Source organism: Lutjanus erythropterus, chromosome 12, assembly GCF_056507025.1.
Source record: "Lutjanus erythropterus isolate fLutEry1 chromosome 12, fLutEry1.hap2, whole genome shotgun sequence".
In the NCBI taxonomy this organism is placed as follows: domain Eukaryota; kingdom Metazoa; phylum Chordata; class Actinopteri; order Lutjaniformes; family Lutjanidae; genus Lutjanus; species Lutjanus erythropterus.
Window position 1 is genome coordinate 39,101,553 of NC_139328.1, and position 19,217 is coordinate 39,120,769.

The following is a 19,217-nucleotide window of genomic DNA, read 5'->3' on the forward strand; positions in this document are numbered from 1 at the left end:
GCACAAAGGTAATGTTATTGTTAGCCTTTATTGATCAGCTTATTTTGGGACTAATGTCTGTCACTGGTTGGGATTGAGTTGGGGAAATAACACATGCGACCTTTCTGGGTTTTGACTGCAGTACTACAATGACACATTTCTGCTAACCTTAGGATTCTGGTCCACTATGAGCAGCACTGACACTCTTCATCTGCTGCTCTCTCACTCTCATACTTGCATGCTGCACACACATTGAATATCACTCTATTCCTTAAAGGAGCTACACTATGCTATAACATAAGCCATCCTGTGGGAACACTGTTTTTTTTCATAATGGTCAGAAAAAATCCAAACCGCTACAACCCTAATCTTCTGTAAGCAAAGAGAATCAGTATTGAATGAATGAGTTAAGTAAATCACCTACTTTCCTGCATTGAAAACTCATTGTATTTAGGAATAAGTTGTAGGTTTGATGATAAAATCACCGCCACAGTCCATCTGGATGAGAAAAAAAATAACAGATCTTGAAAGTCATTACCGTTTCCTGTCCTGCTCAAATGAAAATTGAGGTTAACAACAAATAACCCAACCTCTCAGAAATAAGTGGTTATTTTAACATGTTGTTCCTGTACCTGTGCCCCCTCTCCCTGCAGACTACTGTGCCAGTAAGTTTGCAGCAGTAGGTTTTGCAGAGTCAGTGGGTCTGGAGCTGCTGGCAACTGGAAAAGATGGTGTCAAGACAACTATTGTGTGCCCATATTTCATCAACACTGGAATGTTCGATGGATGTCAAACTAAGTAGGTATCTTTACATGATTTTCACCTAACTTTTTAATTTAATTTTCAGGTAGGACTTTTGGTTGAAATTAAACTGCACTTCTAAAATAATTACACATGTTTGACCTGGCTTCATTGAGGCTGAAATTGGGTTAATTAAAATACAATAATTACAACAAGGTTACAACTCAGTCAACACCATTAATGTCCACACGTATGTCACAGGCATGTTGTTGGGTGTAGTTTGGTAAAAAAGGAAATAGTTCCTAGATGCAACTGCTCACAAGGTGTGTGGATTGTCTTTGGTAACCAGGTTATTATTTTTGGGAAAGAGACATTACTGTTGAGTTTTCAAATGCACTTATGGCATCTAGTTCCATGATATTGGAGAGAAGGTAGACGTCCCTACAGCCAATATCTCCAAAACTCTGCAACACCATCAAAACTATCTAGATGAATAAATAGCACCACAGGTTAGACCTAGGCAATGAAACAATAGCGATATGTATTGGTGATAGACACTTCATCAACAGCAATCAGAAAATCATTTCTGCAGTAAATGCAGCCCACCACTGATGTACATCAAGAATACAGTCAGGCTTATAAGCAGCTACAAGTAACACGCAAACAGTCAATCATTCACCAGACAAACCCCAGCCACGCTCCCTCCCTGGCTCATAAACAGCCTATCATATCCCTCTGAGTAACACACAAACTTGTTGTTTTTAAGTCACAACCCTCAGAGGGTGAGGGAGCTCAGAGTAGAACTGCTCCTGCTCTGCACTGAAAGGAGCCAGCTTGAGGTGGAGGGCAAGGAACGTCATGCTCAGCCTACTTCCACTGCCATCCGACCCCTGATAAGTGGAAGGAAATGGATGAATAAGATGTACAACTATCAGAACACTGTTGGGTGTAAACTTTACAGGAACAAACAAATTTCAACAAATTTTGTTTTATTGCCTTGACAGCTTGCACTCTTTGCATTACACAACATATTGTCGGTCATGACCTACATGATCAGTAACTATTGATGTGTAGTGTTATGAAAGTTTTGGGTGAACTGTCCCTTTTAAAAGAAAGTGACTGAATTGGCTCCAAGCTCAAAAGTCTGTTATTCTATTTTAATTTTTTCCATATTACCTAACCCTGCCTCCATTGCAGTGGGGTGGTGGCAGAAATCTCCAGACCTAGACAAATAAAACCCAAACTGGATGGATGGATGGATGGATGGATGGATGGATGGATGGAGCAGAGCAAATTAGGAAATATAGGTTTTTGTTTTATGAGTAAACATTGTTGGTTGTGTGTAAAAATGTAAAGTTAATATGTATTCACCAGTGGAAATCGAAATGATCGATGCCATAAACTATGATGATGATACTTTTTTGATCACAAAGTCAATAATGCTCCCTTTGGATTGCTCTGCTGGCTTCAAATGATTGGCTATTATCGCTTCGGCTCGGCTCGGCGTAAATGAACCAATCACACAAGTTATCTCCATCTCTTTTCACATTATTTTCTCCACTCTGATTTCACTGTCGTCCACATATTTGTTTTCTCCTGTCTAGTTCCTCTTGTATAAAATGTCATGTCACTGTTGGAAGTCATGCAGATGGTCAAATGCATGTTTCATTCTGTTTTTACTTTGTCCCTTTTTCCTGATTCTTCAAAGTACCGTCTCGATGATTAATGTCACTCCTTGGCTTTAGTAATCACATGGCCTGTGGTTTTCTTATCTTGGGTTTATTGGGGGGTGTGTATGAGTATGTGTTTCAGTGTGAGTGTAACAGTCTTTGCAGAAAGCCATTAAACAGTGCTTGCTTTATAGCCTGGCGGTAATGGCCAGTGCTCAGAAGACTGGTGTGAGAGTGAGACTTGTCATGGTAGAGCAGAGGAGGTGAACAAGTAAAGAGGATATAGAGGAGCGGGGAGAATTGCAGCAAACACTGAATCTGGGGTAAAGAGACCTTTTTAATTCCTGTGCCCCCTGTCCCCCTCTACCCTCTCAACAAGTAAATGATCTCTGAAAACCCAGCTGTTCTCATTTGACCTCCCTGTCATTCATCCTGCTCTCCCCAGTTTTCCCATTTACTGCTTTATCCTTGTTTTTACTCTTATCTTGATCTTAAGTACATAAAAAAAACCCATACATCACAGGTGCTGGTTGTTAACCTTGTGCTGGTAGCAACACACACAACATCCATGATTTCCAAACATGGATGTTGTTGAAATGTGGATTTGTCAATATAGCAAGCTTTTCCACTTTGGTAGTCCGTTCCATTTGACCTCGAGCCCAGAGAAGTCTGCAGCTTTTCTGGATCTTGTGACATGGCTTTCACTTTTCGTGGTAGTCTTAATTTGCATTTTTAGATGCAGGGACGTACTGTATTTACTGTTTTCTGAAATGTGCCTGAGCCCATGTGGTAATCTTGTTTGCATGTGTTTAAATGCAGTGCTGACTGAGGGAATGATGGCCATGGCATTCAGTGTTGGTTTTAAGCCTTGCCCGTTGTGGAGAACAATCTTCTAACAGAGTTAGAGAACTTCACAAAAAGAGAATCATATTTTCTGAAAGATGGCTGTAGTTGTGTTAAAGTTCCACAGTCATATTTCTACATATAGTTTCATGCGTCACAGAGAACTTCGTCACCCTTAGAGACTAAACTTGACCTTTAATTGATACACAGTTGTCTCCTGTTTGGCTTTAGCTCTTTCTGTCTTTAGGAAAGGGTTCTGTTGGAGAAAGAGCTTAAGGCTGAGTTCTATACAGCTTCTGCCTCAGTATTAATGTTTGACAAATCAGCAGCTTCCTCTAAGATTCTGGAGATTTAGAGGTGTGTATATATACAAAACAGATGACAGTCTCCTGTGTGTGAAAGGGCAAATTGGGGCACTGTCCTGACCGGATTCTCAGGACATTTTAAATGGTGTTCATATGTGAAAACAGCTATATATAGATTGGTTCCTGAAAAGACAACAAAGAAGCTACTTATTATTCAACAAAAACACAAAATAATGATGTCTCTGTGATGAAATTCAGACTGGTACATGCAAGACTGACAATGTCTTTCTTTATTTCTTTCTACCCATACACATGCATGCATGCACTCACACATACACACACACACACACACACACACACACACACACACACACACACACAGAGAGTTGCATTGTGGTCCACTCTGATGTCCTGGGGTCAGGTTTTAAAGGTGTTTGGAGCCGTATGTCCACCTTTATTTCTGTCTCTCTGCCTTCATCCATCCAACAGCCCCCTGAAGGCACAAGGCACATGTTTTACGCCAGCGCCAAACACCTGGCCTGTCACTTTCTACTTCTCTCATCTGTACCTTGAGGTCCTTAAAATAACAACAACACCTTGTATAAAGAAAAAACTTTGGCCTGTTTAAAATTGATTAAATTATCTTTGAGTTGTTTGTGCCAGGTACTGACAGGTGTCCACGTTTACGTAAGTGATTACGTGTCCATCCTGTGTATCTTGCAAACACCGCTGACCCAGAGTCAGTTTTCAGACACATATTTCTGCAGTGGTCGATTCACTGAAGGTTAAACATGGCTTTTGGGAAATTGTTGGGCCTAATCATTAGTCTCAGGTCATTTATACATATACTGAGCTCCTTCATTGGTCTTTACTCCTTGTTGTTTATGTGGTCACAAAAATGTTTGGTAAAGGTCCTGCACATCCAGGTTCAAGAGTTGAAGATGTGGCTATGTTGGGAGCCATGTGACGTCACCATCATATCCAGTAATCCAGTAATGGTGCATCAAGTAAGGAGTTTGTTTCCCTCCTACCAGATTCTTGCTGTGACTCAGCCAACAGACATAACAGACTGTAAGTTGATCCCCGACCAATCATAGTTTGCCATCTTTGACAACCTTCATGATGTTATTGGGAAGGAGGGACCAACTTCATGGAACAAGAATGTAAACAGACAATAGTGTGTGAAATGGCTATCGATACTGGATTTCATTTTATCATAAATGTTAAGGTGATCTGTTTTTGAAGTTCTGCGCTTTGTGCTGCATTTTATGAATGTATTGTGCTAGATAATAATTATTATTGTTATTGGGTGAAAATCCTTGCTGGATGTCATCACTTTTCAACTTCATTTCTCATTCCATCTATGGATATTTAGAAAAATCTCTCATACTGAGCTGACAGGTCAGGTGCTCTTGTCCTGATCTGTCAGCCTAATATAAGAGAGTATGATACCTGTCTCCTTTGTTTTTTTGTCTGGTATGTTTTTCTTTTTTCCACATCAACTTTAATGTCAAACGCTATATTTTTCATTTGAGACACAATCCATTTCTTGTGGGACCCAACAGTCAGTTTAGAATGAATCTGATTCACTAACATATGCATGGTGGTAATAACAAACTTGGCTGAAGGTTCATGACGTTTTTTGCACACAGAACATTTCTACACACGTTAGTGATTGAGGCTCATTGTGAGGCGTCCCAGATGCATAGATGTTGTCTCCTATCACACACTCAATAAAATCAATGAATCAGTTGTTGTGCCCAGGCTTCAGTCCAGAATAATTTTAAGATTTAATGTGCATAACATTTAACTGACTGTAAAATCAGCAGTCAACTTGACTTTATTGTACAGAAATGCCATTTTAAAGAGATCTACCAAGCCACAACTGTTGGTAAGTGGTTCAGCGCTGTTGGCAGTTTTATTTTTATTTAATTCTTCCTCTTGTCTTTTCTCAGGTGGCCAACAATGCTCCCAATCCTGAATCCAGACCATGTAGCTAAGAAGATCATCCATGCTGTGCTTACTGACCAGGTGTACCTGCTGCTGCCCAAGAGCATGTACCTCATCGCAGCTCTCAAGAAGTTAGTCTGCCTTTTCTCCTCTCTTCCATGTAACTGCACTCACCTCTCTCACACCACATGTGCTTCTGCCACACTACCTTTGTCACATTATATGAGCTTAACATCCTCAACAAGAAAAATGCTTAAATCCCTTTTTTAATCTAAAAAATTAGGAAAAACAGCAGTTTTTCATATTCAGCTTCTTTGGGTTCACTTAACAAATCTGAAGAATCAGATACTTACTTAGTAACTTAGTTACTGAAATATTCTTACACTTAGACGTTTTGGCAAATTAAGCAGTAAGTAAGTTTATAATAAATTGACTTTAGGTGAGACATAAGCAGCTTGTTGGCTGATCTTGGCAGCTGTTATGAATCTTGCTCTTGTGCATGTCACTCATGAATATCCTGTGTCTCTTTGAACCTAATGTAGTTTATCTGACCACACGGTGTGATGGTGAAGGCTTCCAACTGTGGTTTGAAGCTTTACTCTGGTGCTGCTGGCTTTCATGCTCCTGATGGGTTTTAGCTCAACATTGCCAGTGTTGATATGAACTAAATAACATCAAGTACATAATTCCTATTACTGGTTGTTGTATCATAGCAGTAAAGTACATGGTGTCCTGAGTAAAGAGGGTGAGATCTCTCAGACTTGTATTTTCTTTTTTCATAGATGAGAGCAGCCCATCTGGGTCATTTGCTCCTAGATCATGTCCCTGCCCCTCATTAGATGAAAACAACCACTCTAATTTGGCTGAGCCTTTGCTAATTTAAACACATTAAAATAAGAAAACTGTGTCACTGGCTATTAGGATCCCACATCCTCTGGTCAGTCAGGTGAACGATGATACTATGTCTTTCAACAATTGAAGATCAACAATTAGTGGTGTTACACAGAAAAAAAAAATCAAAAACAAAAAAAATATGTGTCTTTTCAGAATTTTCTCTATCAAAGCGAATGAATCTGACATAAAACTAACTGAAAACAAAGCATAAAATGCCTCCATCCTGCTTGTCTGGCATAATCCAAGTTTTCTGAAGTCTCAACATGCCGTTTACACACTGTCACTACACACACACACACACAGTTCACAGACAGTGTGCATGTGAACAAGTCTCCAAGTTAAGGATCAACAGTGAAGATTCAGACTAAAAACGTGGTGTAAGTAACTATTTTAGTCAACTTGGCAGGTTGGGGCTTGTATTACACCAGACAAAGTAGTATGGAGGCATTTTATGTTTTTATTCTATTGCTTTTTACATTTGAAAATTGGTCTCCATACACTTAAATTGTTTGGAGCACTGTTTTCCTGTGAAACTCAAGCAGTGTTTTGTGGACTAAAAAACTAAACGCGACCTTTAGTCGACATAAGGGTAAGTAGATAATGACTGAATTTTCATTTTTGGGTGAACTATCCCTTTAAAGGCCTTGTGATGCAAAGGTTGCTACTGACATACATACTATCTGACTGCTTTTACAGTGCTTGTTTTCACCTAGTGTTGTTTTTGGTGGCCTATTTTGATTTTAGTTTTAGTCTAGTCTTTGTGTCAAACTGTCATTTTAGTTTTTATTAGTTTTAGTCACCTTCATGCTCTTTTTTGTCCAGTCAAGTTTTAGTCTACTAAAAGTCTGAGCATTTTAGTCTGATTTTAGTCAGAATAACCCATGACTATTTTCGTCTAGTTTTAGTCGACAAAAACTGATGATATTTTAGTGTAGTTTTAGTCAATGAAAATTGTATTTTACTCTCTTTTTAGTAATGTAATTCTATTCAACCCAATCAATATAGTATAATTTCCTAGTATAGTATAGACCAACTAAAATTCAAAGAGGTCCAGTTAGAGAAAATTTCCTAAAGCAAAGGTCCAAAACATCATAATGTCTAACTTGTGTTATGAGAGTGATATATACTGAAGTAGTGTAGTAGTTGTATCAACGTCTGGTGATTAATCGAGTAATCAGATAAGAAATATTGCGTGTTCTGCATTTTTTCTATTACATTGCTTTTGCTTTATTTAAGAACAATGGAAATATACAAAAGAGAAGATAAGACAGGTCTATTAAATGAACAACTATAAATTACTAAAGTAAAAATACTCAGTAAAGTAACTTTACTTTTACTGTAGATTTACTTTTACTGTTTTTACTTTACTTTCTACTTTTTTTCCAAGTACAAAGGTAAAAGTAAAGGTAGTAATGTCTGCAGAAACCACAAACAGAAGATGGAACTAACTCTTTTAACTGAAACAGTCACCAGAATGTTTTGTTAACATGTTAAAATCACAACATTTTTCTTCTGGAGCAGGACAGACGCTCCCAGACCCCCAGAGGACAGAGGACTGGTTTACCAACATGACACCTTTGCACGTCTGTATTTAGTCATCAAAAAATACCAATAAGAATACCATTAAAGTACAACAACAGCAATAAAAATGTTGATTTTTCAAAAAAGGAAACGATAACATGCACAATTTTTTAATTGTAATTAAGTAAAAACACTAATACCACAAATGTAAAAATACCTAAGTAAAGAATGTGAGTATTTTTTCCATCACAGCAGGTCAGTGATCAGTGTTTCAGTGACTCTCTGTGGATCAGTGAATAGTGTTTTATTTATGGCGGCCCGCCACATTAAAAACATCGACACCACAACATGATTTTCTATTTTTGGAGCTGCGCACCTTTTTCGGTTGTGTCTAGAAGGTAACTCTTTATTTGTACAACTCTCGTGATATTTGTGTTCGTTATTTCTACTAAAATAATCAAACACACGCGATCTTTCGCAGGTCTATTGTTCCCTTCTAGACACGACCCTCTCTGTCTCTGTCAAACTACAGACAGCAGACTGTCTGTAAACAGCACAATGTTACACTCTGCAGTGTTTCACACAAAGACTTTAATTGTGTGGACATCCAGGTTTGGTTTGTCACCAGTTTTGTCATTTTTATTTTTTTAATCAGTTCAAGAGGATGACGGTAACAGTGATTGATTAATGATCAGTCTGCCCTCCTCTCCTCCCTCACCTGTTCACTCTGCTGTGAGAAGATCTGAAAGTTTCTCACAGAGAAACACAGACTCTCCTGTTTTACGTATAGGCCTCCTTATACAGTTGTTAAATTTTATAAGTACATCTGGTTGATGTCGATGTCATTAACCATCACGTTAGTTTCTGTTGTAATAAACTCTGTCATTAACAACAGTCTCCTCCACACGCAGCTTCTCTGCAGTTGGTCTGTGCGTTTCCTGATCAGATAAACCAGCGCCGGAAAGACTAGAAAAGTTGCGCCAGTTAAAATAGAAGCGTCCCATCAAAATGTAAAATCTATTAATAATTTATTGGATATAGGGCCGGGTCCGTATAGGACGGCGGTTGGGTCCGGACTCGGACCGCGGTCCGCCTGTTAGGGACCCCTGGTATAGACAAAACCAAACCAACACATTCCGTTTTGTTTTCCACTTGTTTGCACTCAAAGTATGTCCATATATCATGTCTTCGTTTTCTCCCCGGCTGCCCGGCCATGATCCCACCACAGCTGCATCTAAATAATGCCGCGAGTGGGGATTGGAAGTGACGTCGCCTGCGTCAGCGCAGTGCGACACACAGCATAGAAAACAGAAACACTGCAAAATAATAAACGTGACTAAACATTAAAACGTTATTTTTTCTCGTCTCATTTTGGTCAACGAAAATGAAGAGACATTTTAGCAGAGTTTTTATTTCGTAAACCAAATTTCATCTCGTTTTTATTCGTCAACAATAATGCATCATATATTTTATTACAGTTATCGTCACATAACCACAATTTACGTTTTGTCTCGTCTCGTTTTCGTCATGTGGTAAAGGTTCGTTTACGACGATATTTCGTCATAATTTTCGTTGGCAAAAGCAACACTGTTTTCACCTAAAGGGGGAGGGTTGGTTGTCAGATGTTACGTATGGCTGCCTCTCATCCACACCCTTGTTTGCTGTGAGACACACACCCCGCCCACTGCTCCCTGACACCACCCTAAAAGTTGTCATGTGAAGGGTCACAGGTCAGCCTGACTAGAAGAGGTGGTCTTAAAGTATAATTGCATTTGGCCTTCAGGTTTGTAAATCATCATCATAGGTTTGATATTTATATCCTGGAAATATAATAGAAAAGAGTACTCTTTATTTTTAATTTTATTATGTATTTCATTTAAAAGAGACTGTTTACAGTTTGAAACATAAATGTCAGCACCGTATCACTAACTAACTAAACTGTGTTTCACTCTCAGAAGTAAGTGTTTTATCAAGTCACAATCAGGTAGGCGGGCATTAGTGTCTGTGTTGTACTTTGACCCCTCTCTGGATGATGACCCTGTATGCTTTATGGTTTGTTTGTTGATGCCCCTTTGCCTATTTTTTGCTAATGTGTCATTAAGTCACACTATTCCAAATAGCATCTACATGATTTTGTCAAATGTAGCAGTAGATATAGTTAATGCACCATCAATGCAAGCTTACCTACAGCTGTCCACTTCCCAGCTAAAATTCCAATTTGGGAGTTTTCAGTGGTCAAACTGGGAAACTGTTCCTGCTGGTCATTATAGAAACAGATCATTAGATTTTGGTGTTTATTGTAACCTCAGGAATGTCTGCTGCCTCAACTTCAACACAGAGCTCCACTCGCTCACCAGAGTAGCTGTTACCCGTAATTTACACCAGGCGTGCCCGCGCCGCGGTTTTGTTCCGTCATGCACGCGACTTCAATTTCCACCAGCAGCGTTTCAGCAGCGGAGCGTTTTGCCCGTCTGATAATGTTTACTTGCTCTGATTTTGTTGATTAAGTACTCTTTCCTTGCTCTTTGTGCTTCTACCATGGATAAGCAGGCTACATAGAATTAAATTAAATTAAAACTTAAATTGTTTATTTTCTGTCTGTCTTTATGATCGCGAGTCTGCACGGGGTCTTTTATTTTGAAAATCAACCGGATTCTCCCCTGTTTTCCGTGCCTGACTTCCTGCCCGTTCGACCAGCTCTGTGTCAATTGATGCACCATCCGTCGAAAATAGACTCGCTTCTCCACAGAGCGGAGCGCCGAGCCGTTTCTGGGACGCTGCTGAGACGCACCGCGGCGCTTCTGGTGTAAATTACAGCATTGACTAGAATGGGTTCTATTTCTCTGCGTGCCGCGATACATTCGGGGTTACTCTTCGCCTGTCTGTGGCACAGCAGCCTTCAGTGTTGATTGGCTATTATTCATGACATGTAACCAACTGCAGTGTGTTGTTGGCAGGACATTGACACTAAAGAGTGGTGACTACAGAGACAGGTGACTCCATCAGAGCCAAGGCAGCATATTTTTAAAATTAATTAATTTTATCAGCACTATGAGGGAAAAAATAACTGTACAGGTTTACAAAAATGCTGGATACTGGAGCCAATAATCGTTGACCTGTAGTTTTCTAAAAGGGCAATGTATTCTGTATGTGACATCAAGGACCAGAATCATCAAACTGAGAAACTGACTGAATTTTACTTAAGATTAATTTGCAATTCTAATTTGACTGTTTTATAAATCATTCAGTTATATATGCACACTATACTGTAGTAACCTATTGTGCATTTTAGTGTTTAAATGACAAATTCCTGGCAGTTTAATGTCTTACACTGAGGGGGTTTTATCAAAGGGTGGAGGATGACTCATCCAAACATTTTCCATCGACCAGGGCTTTGTGATTTGTGTCTATTACAGCACATAATGTGTTTTAGTGCAATGGCTTTGGTTACAATTGCTCCTGTATTGGCAGCCCTGACCATGACTTTCATTTTGCTGCTCATGACGTCCAGTACTAACTCAGAGGGGTCACAGGGGGTTTGATTCAGGGCTGTGGTAATTTTCAGCCTGTACCTCTGTGGCATCAATCATCCACAACACAACCTGCATGTCCATCTGTGTTGATGAGCTTCTGTTTGTTCCCAGTGTTCTTTTCATGACCATATTATTACATCTGACAGACCACACCCATCTTCAAACTCTGTCATGTTTATCTAACTACCTGACTGTTTCTGTGCTAGTTGCCACTACTGTAGGTGTCTTCAGGACCACATTTTGCCATGATGACACATACATACAAGCACCCACGCACCCATGCATCCACGCACACACACACACACACACAGGCGACTGAGCCATGGAGCAAACATAGCAGATGCGCCCCCACCATTTAGACTTGGAGGAGCAAATGTGATCTGCAGCCCCAGTTTTTACTGCATTAAGGCAAAATTTTTGCAGCTACAGGGGAGGAAAAAAAAATCTTGGTGCTCCAATAAAATCAAAAACATTTAATATTATTGGAAAATAGCTGCGCTCTTTCCAGCATTTAACAGGAAGCAGCAAAACAAGTAGTTACTTTAACAGCCAAAATTCCATCACACACACAACAGACGGTGAATTAACAGTGTTATGAGTTGTGTTTACTTACGCATGTACCTGATCTACCAACCAGCACTTCATTATTGAGAAATCATAATTTTTGAAACTGGTCATGTCTCACTCCCTCAGCCTTCTCCCACTAAAATATCACAACTAACCAGTGGGGGCTGTTAGAGTTGATGCGGCAAAATCCAAAATGTAAATTTTGTACAGATATTCAGTTTATCTTATGGATTATATTGATGCCAAATTGACAAGAAGACTGTCGACATATGATGCTCTTTATCTTGTGTTTCTAGCATTGTGGGTTTTTATGGACAAATAAATTATTGTTAATATCTCATTTTACATAAAAGGAGTTTGGTGTGCCATGTTTACATTTTGTCACAACTGCAGAAATACTAGGTAACGGCTAAAGTTTGATAAGGTTGGTTTCATAATGTGTGTATTTTAATACTGATGGTGACTGATCAGACTGATTATCACCTATACTCAGTTTTTAAAGGCAGAATGCAGTAAATGGTTTCTCTTTGTTAGGGTTTATCTGTCACTCACTTCAAATGTTGATGTATTTAAAATGTCCCAGCCATACTAATCTTGCACCTTCACTTTTAACCATAAATTGGCACCCGTACACACACACACACACACACACACACACACACACACACACACACACACACACACACACACACACACACTCACTCACTCACTCACTCACTCACTCACTCACTCACTCACTCACTCACACTCACAAGGTGAACACAATACCAGCTGCGACAGCGTCTGTGTTTGCTTGTGTAGTTCAGGCTGTGTGGCACATCAGGGGCTTTATGTTTTAATAAAACCCTTCTTGTCAGACCTTTTTATTACTGATGCTTACCTGCTAATTGGTAACCTCCTTTGTATGACAACATTTGTAGCTGAATTTCTAGTTTATTTACTTGAAAGTAAACCTTCTTTCATGGATTGATGGACTGAATCACCTGCCAGTTTCAGTGGGCTGTATCACAAATGTGCAGTAATCTCTCCATTACAGATTTGTTACGTGCTTTTTAAATATAAAATTTACTTTCTCATCCAGTTAAATTCAGTTAACATAAATTCACCAAGATAATCTACATAATAAGGATGCTGTTACACCAGCAGCTCAGTGAGGCTGAAATACTCACTGTACAAAAAACCAAATCAATGGATCGGTAAATCAGTGTACTGGACAAACTGACCTTGTGACAGGGCTGGATGGAAAGTTAGAGAATCACCAAAATCATCAGGTCTCATACTGTTGACATCATGACTATCTGAGGTATAGCTCATGGCAGTCCATCTTGTGTTGTTAAAATGTGTCCATCAGAACCAAATAATAAAACACCTATAACATACCAGACACATCGCCCACTAACATGCCAAATACAAATATATTATCACCTGATCGTAATTCATTTGAAAATGTATTAAACTGGATCATCTATGGGAATGTTTTTGCAGTCTCTCCTGGCCAGAAGCTGCATTAAAGTTTGTGTGAAAGAACTAGTGTTAGGTTTGACAAAGGATTCAGATTTCCAACAATACCAGAATGAAAAATTACTATTAATGTTCATTGTTATGAAATAAAAAGACATGACAGACAGACAGTACCGGAACCAACATCCTTGAGAGGATGTGGGAACAGTAGGTGATTTTGGGGGGAATGTCATCCCCTTGTAGCAAAATAACCAAAATACATCCCCCTTGCTAACCTGCCACCATCTGCCATCTCCATCCCTTAGAGCAGAGTGTGGGCAGAGGAGTTGTTTCCTTTCTGTCAGTTTCATTAAGGATCTAAACTATTCTCCAAAACTGTAAACTGAAAGTACTCAATTTTATACTATATTGTAGCCTCTATACTCTATAGCAGTGTTTCCCAAAGTATTTTTCAATGGTCCCACTTCAGAAAACATGATGTCTCTGTGGGTCAGACTCATGTCTCTGTAATCTGCTGTTCAACACCTTTTGCATGAATGATTTGTAGCAGTATTTCTCATTTTCTTATAAAAACCCAAATTTATTCCACACTTGCGTGTAGGGGTGTCCCGATCCGATATTGATATCGGATATCGGTCCGATATGGTTGCTGACTATTGTTCTCTGTTTGAGTAACATCACTTGATCAAACCTTTTCTAACATTCCACACTACAAAATAAGTAATAAAAGTATGTATGATTCGTGCTGATATCGTATCGGATCGATATTGGTATCGGCCAGTACTCAAGGCTGCAATATCGGTATCGTATCAGAAGTGAAAAAGTTGTATCGGGACATCCCTACTCGTGTGTTATGAATGTTTGGTGGTGTGATGTGATGTGATGTCAGTTTTTTCACTGTCTGTTTTGAGGAAATGAAGAGGAGACACAGGAGAGCTAGGGAGGAGTGCTTGTTTTGTGTGAGCACAGCAGCAGGTGTTCAGCAAGAGCGGTGCAGGCAGTCAGGTTAATAGATAAAATTGAGGAAAGTTACAGCAGCAGTATATTGATGCCTAAAATGAAACTTATGCACGTCCTAATGAGATGTCGATGTACTACTGCTGCATTGATTTTTTTTCCGATTCACATTCAACTTTATACCGATACAGGCCGTCTGAACTGATGCACTCGTATCTTACATATTTAAGGCCGATGAATCTGATGCAGGCATGAATTGTTACACCCCGAGACACTACTCTATAGAGCAGTCATTATTAAAAGTGACGAGTAACAGGGTGTAGTCGTAGAGGAGCGAGATCATAGAGACACACTGCTGACTGTAGTATTCCTATAATATTTCTATTAGGGCCACAACTAATGATTGTCTTTAGTCTGTCAATCATTTTCTTGATTTACTGATTAGTTATTTGGTTTATAAAATGTCAGAAAAAGGTGAAAAATGTTGATCAGTGTTTCCCTTACCCTGACATGACGTCCTCAAATGTCTTGTCACAACCTAAAGATATTCAGTTTGGTCTCATAGGGGAGTAAAGAAATCAGAAGATATTCACATTTAAGAAGCTGAAATCAGAGAATTTGCACCTCGTCTTCTTAAAAAAATGACTGAAACTGGTTAACTGATTATCAGAATAGTTAATAATTAATAATTAATAATTTATTTAACAACCGATTAATCAATTAATTGTCACACTTCTAAGAGGAATTTTCTTATTACTTATTCAAATCAAGACAACTCCTGACCTAGCAAGCACTGGGAGACATGACTGATACATATAGTTTTTCAACCTGTTGTGTATAAGATGTATGATTTTAACTTTACCCACTGCCATTAGTCCATTTGACAGAGATAATGCATATGGGTGAATTAAAATGCTGAATGTGCTGCCTGCGGTTAGTCAGAATTGAGTCTTTTCTCTGTTTCTCGTTGGCCTCATCCTGTCCCTCCATCATCCTCCTCAGTGTTCTGCAGTGGAAGCTGACCTCCCTCCTCGGCTCTTACCTGGGACTCTCAGTCCAAGTAGACTGCAACACTAACCTCAGTCTGCACTGCAAACAGCACTAGCATACGTTCAACATTATTACCATGGTTCTCTGCAGACATTTTGAACTACTTCCTTGCATGTGTGCACGTATTGGCACTGCAATCAAGCACATTTGTATGTTATTTTATGTGTATAGTGGTGGATGTGGCAGCCAAATGTACTCCACAGGTAACATATACCACCACTTTACACTAATGTGTTACTTATCTTTGGCTGTTCAGGTTTATTACAACTTAGGTCTTATTTTAGCAGCTTTGGCCACCCTTCATATCCATCAAAATAATTTTGTATTCATAAAAGCAACTGCAGAGGTGTGGGAACACAGTAACATCCCTACAATGAAATCTGATGGATAGGCAATCAGTTAGGCTGTAAACAAGCCAACAGTTCATCCACTTTATTCAGATGATCTAAATCATTGTATTGTCAGTAAACTTGAAAGTGAGCACCGACAAAATGTCACCTATAATCCCTGATTTCACACTTTCTTCATCCAAAATTTGAACTGCCATTTTGATGTGGAAATATCAGATCTGTCCACATGACAAGTTCATATCTTATACAGTGCAGTAGGTTGCGTTCATAAAATTAAAAACTGATCTGTTGCATAACCTGTTGCTTTATCAGTAAATTAGCCGATTGTTTTTGCAAAATGGAGGCGAACTATTGAACCATGTTGTGGAAGGAGTTTGGATTCAATAGAATATATGGATAATCGATAAACAAAGGAAAGCAGTTTACTTAGTTTTTAAATATATAATCTGCTTACCGTAACATTACTGTGACTACAAATGAAAGGAGCCACATCAGTTCTAAACAGACTACATTGATCACATGTGAATAAATTCCACCTGATTCTCTTTGTAAATTATTTTTTGTAGAGAGGGACAGCTTTAGTGCATGACAACTACAGTATGTCAAAGCTGAAGCAGGACATGGGTCTGCATACTGACTGCTGTTTAGGTAATAACTTGAACTTTCACCTTTCATATAAAAGTGTGTTTTTTAGCCCTGGTGAATTTCTTGTTAGTGATGTTACCTTGCTCTCAGATCTCAACAATTAACTATTGAACGAATAAAGACAGTTGTAATTACCTTTAGAAACCCTTTAAGGACTGACTCTTTTGCACTGATGCACTTTGTATCAACTTTGCGTGTAATATGTGGAGCTCAGATATGATGATGGTGGTTGTGGTGTTAGCATAAAGTAGTCTCTCAGCCTCAGGACAGCTTTTCAGAGGGATCCTATCACCAGGGTTATTGTTCTGTATTGATTTATGGGGACAGTGCACTGCAGAGCAGAGTTGACTGCGTGATTTCTCTTTGACCTTTAAACTCAGTTCAGTGTGTTTTTAGACATAGACAGCTCTCACTGTGTCCTGGAGACAAACTGAACCTGTTTTTGTCATCAGGAGACAAAGGGAGAGGAAGTGATTTCTGTATCGTTGTGTCTGCAGACAGTATGAGGGTTTGTTGTTTGTTTGTACTCGGGCAGGTTCCTGTACTCTGGAGTGATGATGCTCCTCCGGGCATTAAAGCTCGCATATTCTGAGTATCTGTTAAGTCACTTGTTACTGTGTCTGTAGCTCCAGGTGATGTGTCATCATGACTCTGCAGACAACTTGTCTGCTTCTGCAAAAGCTTATACTGGCTTTGATTGAGTGTGAGTGTCAGTTGAATAAAGGTCTGTTATATTTCATGGTGCTTTTGCAGTGTCACTTGACTAACTTTAAGTGAACATTTCAACACTAAAACATGTCTAATTATTGTGTCTGGTTGGTCAATTGTCTGGCAAATGCAGATATTAAGAAGTATTTAATAAAGATTAAGTTTGTCATGAATCTGATTTATGTGTACACAATAAAGCCGATGCTCACATCTCATTAACCCCCTCCCTACCATAGACCAATATTTGTCTTTTTTAAGGCTGGGACAGGGAATCTTTAGAGGGAGATAGCAGTCAACAGTATATACCACATAGAAGCAGTATTCATCATCTAAAAGCTTTGCAGTTTCTCCAGTCATAAATCTGTAATAAACATTGTGTTTTAGTTAGGTTTTTATTCACACTTTCAAAGTTTAGATTATGTAAAGGCTTATAACATTATGTGATGGTCATTTCCATGCTCTATCATATCATTTTTGGGTTAATGCCATTTATTACACAGCCTTGATGCACAATTCAACCATTTTGACACCTGAAGAATTACTAGAAATGGTCAAAAACAATAAAATACCACATCAAGACACCAAGACCTTTGAGAACACCATTGTTGTGATTATTAAAAACTGTTGTCACAAAAATTTCATGAGGCTGGCATTATCCTAGAGGTCACTACAGGTCATTTTATACAGTGAGGTAAAGTTTCAAAAAAGTGGTCTCACTGAAATGAAGTGGCTATTGAAGCTAACATCATCACACATGAAAAAAAAATGGGCTCATTGAATCCACAAGAATCTCAGCTGTCCAGTCTGACCCAATTTCTGCAGTTCCCCCAGTATGCAGAAATATTCAAATAGAATAGGTGAAAATAACACATTTATACCTAAAATATACCAAAAAGCATGTTTTTTTTTTTCAGCCCAAACTGAATGGGATTAACATTAAGTGGACATGTCTGTAAAAGAGAGACTCGTCACATTTTGGTCAATGTGCCTAATAAATAATAAATCAAATGACTCCAATATGTATAAGATAATACAATAAGACACTAGTATCAAATTAAATTTAAATAAACATCCAAAACAAACCAACAAAAAAGAAACTAAAATAGAGAACAAAATGAAATATCAAATAAATCAAATTATTTATAAATTTGTATGCACCATAATCTAATTCACATTCAACAGAGTAATTTTCTGTCCCAGTAAGAATGTCAGTATTTACATGGTGTGTTTCTTACTTAAAGACCTGTCCACATTCACCTTGTACTCCAAGTAGTCTCTCCACTTTGCCATATATTTCTCAGTCTTACTATTAAAGCTGAAAGAAATTTGTTCATATGATGCCACTTTTGCCAACTCTGTGAACCGTTCCTAAAAGGAGAGCTAACCTGGGTTCCTTCAGTTTCTCATTAGAATTTTATGCTAGTCTGAATAAAGGCCTTGGCTCCATGATGAGATGTCAGCTGGGGGTCACTGAGAACGTATAGTTTCGGCCAGAAGTCAAAATTGGTTCGAGTAATGTTTTTTATGCGATCATGAACCTTTAGCCAATAGCTTTGAATCATGGGACATTCCCAGAATAGATGAATAAGAGTTCCTTCAGAGCTGCAGCACTTCCAACAGTCAGCACTGTCCTTCAGTATGAGTCTGAACAGCCTGGAGGGGGTCCAATAAAAGTGGAGTGAAGAATTTTAAACTGGATTAATCTGATTTTGATGTCTCTTGATACCCTCCTAATGTTTCCTCCTAATATGATTCCACTCTTTCTTTGTGATGTCAGCGTTCCAGTCTGCTGACTAAGTTAACTTAAGAACATAAGATACAATAACTGTCTGCTAGAAAATCATTGTATCATAAATACGTCTCATGTCCCGGACCCATAACCTTTGTAATCTGAAAGAGAAGATCTGATCTATAATGTGTACAAGCAAGTGTCATAGTTGTAAATACTTCCACAACCGACTTCTGGGCAGGTCGTATTCAGTAGCCAACGTCTCAGATGTCTTTAGATCACCTCCCTCATATAGGTCTGCTAATGTTATAATT

General features: G+C 38.8%; 1 protein-coding gene across 3 annotated transcripts in view; it reads left to right on the forward strand.

The window, feature by feature from the left end:
• Positions 1 to 19,217, forward strand: part of LOC146318480 (epidermal retinol dehydrogenase 2-like) — a 57,478-nt gene that overhangs the window by 24,007 nt on the left and 14,254 nt on the right. The window contains exons 5-7 of one of the 3 annotated variants that reach the window (XM_084732679.1): positions 633 to 777; positions 5,494 to 5,619; positions 15,424 to 17,205. In XM_084732679.1, coding sequence (XP_084588805.1) covers positions 633 to 777; positions 5,494 to 5,619; positions 15,424 to 15,526 — 374 coding nt within the window. In that variant the 3' untranslated portion in view covers positions 15,527 to 17,205. Of the gene's footprint in view, positions 1 to 632; positions 778 to 5,493; positions 5,620 to 6,030; positions 6,237 to 15,423; positions 17,206 to 19,217 lie in introns of those variants that run through there. The other 2 variants (XM_084732681.1, XM_084732680.1) reach the window with 2 other exon arrangements.